The sequence below is a fragment of the Leptosomus discolor genome, chromosome 3 (assembly GCF_034619465.1).
Source record: "Leptosomus discolor isolate bLepDis1 chromosome 3, bLepDis1.hap2, whole genome shotgun sequence".
Classification (NCBI taxonomy): domain Eukaryota; kingdom Metazoa; phylum Chordata; class Aves; order Leptosomiformes; family Leptosomidae; genus Leptosomus; species Leptosomus discolor.
The window spans coordinates 17,591,567-17,596,659 of NC_141393.1; the positions used below are offsets into that span (position 1 = coordinate 17,591,567).

The 5,093-nt window shown below is 38.2% G+C and overlaps 1 protein-coding gene across 1 annotated transcript; it reads left to right on the forward strand.

Annotated features, from left to right (window-relative positions):
• The first annotated feature begins 828 nt into the window (after positions 1–828).
• On the forward strand, positions 829–4,422 carry LOC104343301 (serine protease inhibitor A3N). Its single transcript, XM_009947157.2, has 4 exons — positions 829–1,474; positions 2,361–2,631; positions 3,263–3,410; positions 4,228–4,422. Exons 1-4 carry the CDS (start codon positions 829–831, stop codon positions 4,420–4,422), a joined length of 1,260 nt encoding a protein of 419 aa, XP_009945459.2.
• The last annotated feature ends 671 nt before the right edge of the window (positions 4,423–5,093 follow it).

The window sequence follows — 5,093 nt, forward strand, 5'->3', positions numbered from 1 at the left end:
CAAACCATTTAACAAGTTACAAACACTGGTTGCAGCCCCCCAAAAGGAGGATCACTTCATTCCAAACATGCACCTCATTATCTGGTGCAAACCCACGTGTCTTTATGCCCACTTCTGAGTGCCCTGCTGCCATGGCACAGGATGTTCCAGGATTTGCCTTGAATTTTGCATTGGAGTTTATGTAGATAACTTTCATCCATCACATATCAACTGTGGCCAATGACTGGCTATGTGAGTAAGTAATCATGAAGTAAACAGGGGTGTGAATTTAACAAGCACCAGATAGTCCATGATAGCCATCTGTCTGTGTGCTGCTGCCCTGATGAACCTGAGGGAATTTATCCCACTTCCAGTGAGAAATGAGCTGCCTCACATTTCCTCACATTTACCAAGCTGCATTTCAGCACATACTGTAGAGTACTTAATGTCTCTGAAACCCACACCGTGTCCTACCTCATGGTAACTTGTTTGTTTAGATGTAGCCTAAGGTAGATAGGATAATGTTATAGTTAATAGAGATTATTATGGACTTTGGCTCTATACTTTCATTTCCAATGAAAAAGAGAATTGTATTTGCAGGGCAGTTACAACGGAATATTATGATTTTATTATTCCTGACATTTTAATTTACAATTTGGTTGAATTTATTAATGACATTTGATATTGTGTCCATGGGCACTATAAATATGCTGTGTATATTAGATCTTTACAGTTGCCCTGTGTAATATATATGCTAACAAACTATTCATTGTTTCTTACTACCAAGCCTGCCGTTACCACCTGCTCATCTAATGACTTTATTTTGTGACAGAATAATTTGAAAAGAAGATGAAGTATCTCCTCTGCCTGTGTTTATTCCTTCCTGATCTTTGTGCTGTAACACATTGCCACCATGAAGACATTTGCCATGAAGTCAATAATACTAATCTGCATGATGGAACAGAAAATTTGTTGACACATAACTGTGACAAGCAAGACTCTAACTATGCGGATTTTGTATATAGATTTTACAAGCAGGCTATATCAAAAGAAGATGATAAAAATGTTTTCTTTTCTCCCATGAGCATCTCCACTGCATTTGCCATGTTGGCTGTTGGCGCTAAGTCAACCACCCTATCTCAGATTTTTGAAGGGCTGGGATTTAACGGTCTGACTGAGACTCGCATACATGATATACATGAAAGTTTTCATAAAGTTTTAGCGGTACTGAACTGTACTGATGTTAACATCACATTAAATATAGGGAATTCCCTTTTTACAGCTATTGGATATGAACCACAGGAAACATTTTTACAAAATACCAAACAATTCTATGATGCAGAATTTTTTTCTAGTGATTTCCATAAACCAGAAGAAGCTAAGAAGACAATCAATAAATTTGTAGAGGAGAAAACCAAGGGGAAAATTCCAGAATTAATTGGTCATCTTGATCCAAGTACTGTATTGGTTCTTGTTAACTACATTTATTTTAAAGGTAAGATATTTAAGATAGTTTTCTAATAGGTGATTTTGATATAAAACAAAAATTGTAGAAAACTCGTGATGATTTATTAGCAAAGTGAGTATTTAGAAAGAGCTAAACCATGCAGGATCTTCAAAGTAAAGATTACATCTGGCCAAAAGTAGGGTATCTGGTTGTTGAAAAGTATTGATTGCTTGATTTTGGCCCAGTTTGCCTGAAAGCTGCGGACAGAGAAGTCCCTCTCTAGTGAACTGCCACATAGACAGGGACCCGGTACGTGGAGTCTCACTAGTCTGACAGCATGTGTAAAACATCTGTTTCCAAGATCTCTATGCTGACTCTATGTGCCAGTTAAACTTAGTGGACTGACATCTTTGCATTTCCAGAGTCCTCAGTATTACAGAAGATCTGCTAGGTACACTGCATGAAAACTTGGGACTTAGCATTTTGAGTACCTGTGCTTCTGGAGCCTTGCTTGAATGTTAGAATCCTTTGTTCTGCTGATGAATTCCTCACCAGGTTAAGTGCAGTCAGCTTGCATCCATACAGCCTAACAAGAAAAGCGTAGCAAGATCCTGTGGCTAAATATTTGAGCGGTTGAATTCAAATGACATAAAAGGCACAAGTGATGGGAACATTCGGCTATCATAGAAGCAGGACTCTCTCAATTGGTCCTCATTGGCCATTGGTTGTTTTTCAGAGAGACAGGACTTAGACTAACTGTGCTGAACTTTCTGCACAGATAAAATGCTTTACTGTGTTTTTTGTAGGAGGTTGAAGTGATTTAGCAATTAACAGCCCTCCAGCATCTTAACATTTAAGTTGGTCTGATTTATATCAGCCATTTTTTATGATCTTTGCAAGTTTGAGTGCAACATCTTCTCTTTTCTACCATTAGCTTCCTGGGAAATGCCTTTTGATCCTTTGCTTACATATGAGGACGATTTTTTCGTGAACACAAATGCATCTGTTAGAGTCAACATGATGCAGCGTGACAGTAACTATGACAGTTACTATGACCAGGATCTGTCTTGCGAGGTGGTAGAGCTGCCTTACCAGGGCACTGCACGAGCACTACTCATTCTGCCTGATGATGGAAAGATGAAGCAAGTGGAAGATGCTCTCTCCAAGGAAACTGTTTGTAAATGGGGTAACAAACTTGTGACCAGGTAACTCTAGGTAGATGGGTTACTGTGTTTGAGGACACATCATTATTTTTAAGAGAAAGCATTAATTTCAGATCACCTCCTCCAGGATATAATGTCCTGATTTCATAAAGCACGGTTTTAATTGATTTTCAAGATGAGTCAAAGCAGAGCATAATTGATAAGAAACTGCAGGCTCTCTGACCTGATAGAAGAGGGACACAACATTGTAACAACCGCCTCAAGATTTGCTTGGCTACCTTCTGGCTACCATACCTCTTCTTTCATGGTAACTTAATTCATTTTCTTCATTATGTCTTCCTTTTTCCTTCTTTTAGCCTTTCACAATTGGTCTGCTTACTCTCTGTAGCCCTCTAGCCACAAAACTCTGCTAGCTACGTATGTGGCACTGGGATGAAAGAGTGGCAATGAAGAAATGAGTTTATTTTTCCAAGTTCAAAGAGAAAATGTAGGTACAAGAAGATGGCACACGTCTCTGAATGCCAAAATTGCTCTGGGAATACAAATGCTACCATCAAACAAATTAGCACTCAAAAGAATGCTTTCAAGTGTCACTAAATTCCACATTATCCAGCCTGCTTGCCGAAACAAGGCTGCAATGCTTCACTGCTGTTTTGTTTTCTTTGTCCAACAGGAGATTAGATCTGCAATTACCAAAGTTTTCTATTAGTGGCTCTTACGATGTCAAAAATCTGTTGACGGAAATGGGCATTACTGAAGTATTCTCTAGTAGTGCTGATCTGTCTGGAATTAGTGGCAGCCGTGATCTTCGTGTTTCACAGGTAAGTGAACAGAACTGGTGATGGGGCGCTGTTTGGTTGCTCTGATCTGTTGTATCTGGGGTTTTTAAAGACTTGCTTTCCCTCCTTGTCCTACTGAAGTTATAAGTAAAACTCACAATGACATGTAGGGGCTTTCTTAGCAATTGCGCCTTTCTGCAGAGAGGGTCTACTGTCCCACCTTTTTTTAATTTTAATATTGCTATTAAAGGGCTGGGAAAAAAGTACAAAGAAAAGCTGGACAAGATTTAAAATTATTTCTTGGCACTGGAATATGATTTTTTACATGACATTGTGTCAAGTAAATTATATATGAGGAGTATAATATGATATTTGTGTTGATTAGTGCATAATATTTTAATATTCTCAAAGTTTCCAAGAAATTTTCAGTTTGCAGTAGCAGAAAAATTAGCATGTCAGTATAAGCTACGATTTAATTTGGCAAAGACAACAAAACTGCCCTTGTATTAGCATTTCAATAGCAGTCTTCCATTAACAGAGAAAGTGTTGCTAGAGGAAGTCCAAATCATCTAAGAAAATAGACAAGCTAGCACACGGACTGTTATTATCCCCCTCCACTCAGCACCAGTAAGGCTGCATTTACAGTGAGTCCATTTTTATTTTTGGCCCTCCTCGTTAGTCCTGACATGGAAAACACTCCTATTCCAGACTATTGGATATTTACCATATAAGAAAGTTTGGTCCACTAGATTTTATCTCTCCTTTCTTCTCCTAAATATTTGATAAGAACAGAGTTTATCTTCACCTCCTACTTGCTGTCCCATAGATAAACCACAGTGTTTTCTCCTTTTCCTGGCAGGCAATTCACAAGGCCCTGTTGAAAGTTGATGAGGCTGGAACCGAGGCTGCAGGAGCTACTGCCATAATGCTTACCAGAGTTCTCCATCCTTCTGTTACCATCAAATTCAACAGGCCCTTCATTATCTTGATTTCTGACAAGAGAACCAGCACCACACTTTTCATGGGGAAAATTGTTGATCCTACTAAGAACTAATTGCTGGTTATTCGGCATAATGGTATTGGCATGAGTTATAATGGCTGCAGTGTTCACATATGTGGGCTAGTTAGTGCTACTAACTATTCTCTAATTGAGGGACGTTCAGAAGTAAATGAGGAATTTCCTTATCACATTAATAAAAAAAAAATGTAAAAAAAAACAACAAATGAATTTTTTTCAATGTAATATTTTCCCCAGTCGAGTAATTCAAGTTATTAATACTTTTTCCAAATTTTCCTTGGAAGATAGTTTTTTATAAAGTCTGCAGTTATTTTTACAAGTGAATTCTTTCTGCTAAGTCGTTTTGTCCAAACTGTTTCAGTACTGGATTACTCAACAAAAGTTTTATCCCAACAGGTAACAAGTCCATTGCAATTCTATTATGTCTTCTCCAGGACTTGCTGATGATCAGTATTCACCTGACCTGGTCCCTACAGAGTCCTTTCTTCCTTACATAGCTCTTTGATGTATAGGCCATTGTTGTTTACCCTCAAGCAACCTGTTCTTTCTCCCACATTCCAAAGATTTGCCAAGGATGTCTTAAAAAAAATTGACAAAAAAAAGAAAATTCCTAAGACAACAAACTTATTCTGCTATACAACTCACTGTAAATGTCTTTTTGCAGCCCACAGGGTTAGCAAAAAAACTTTGAGAGACAGTCACATCAG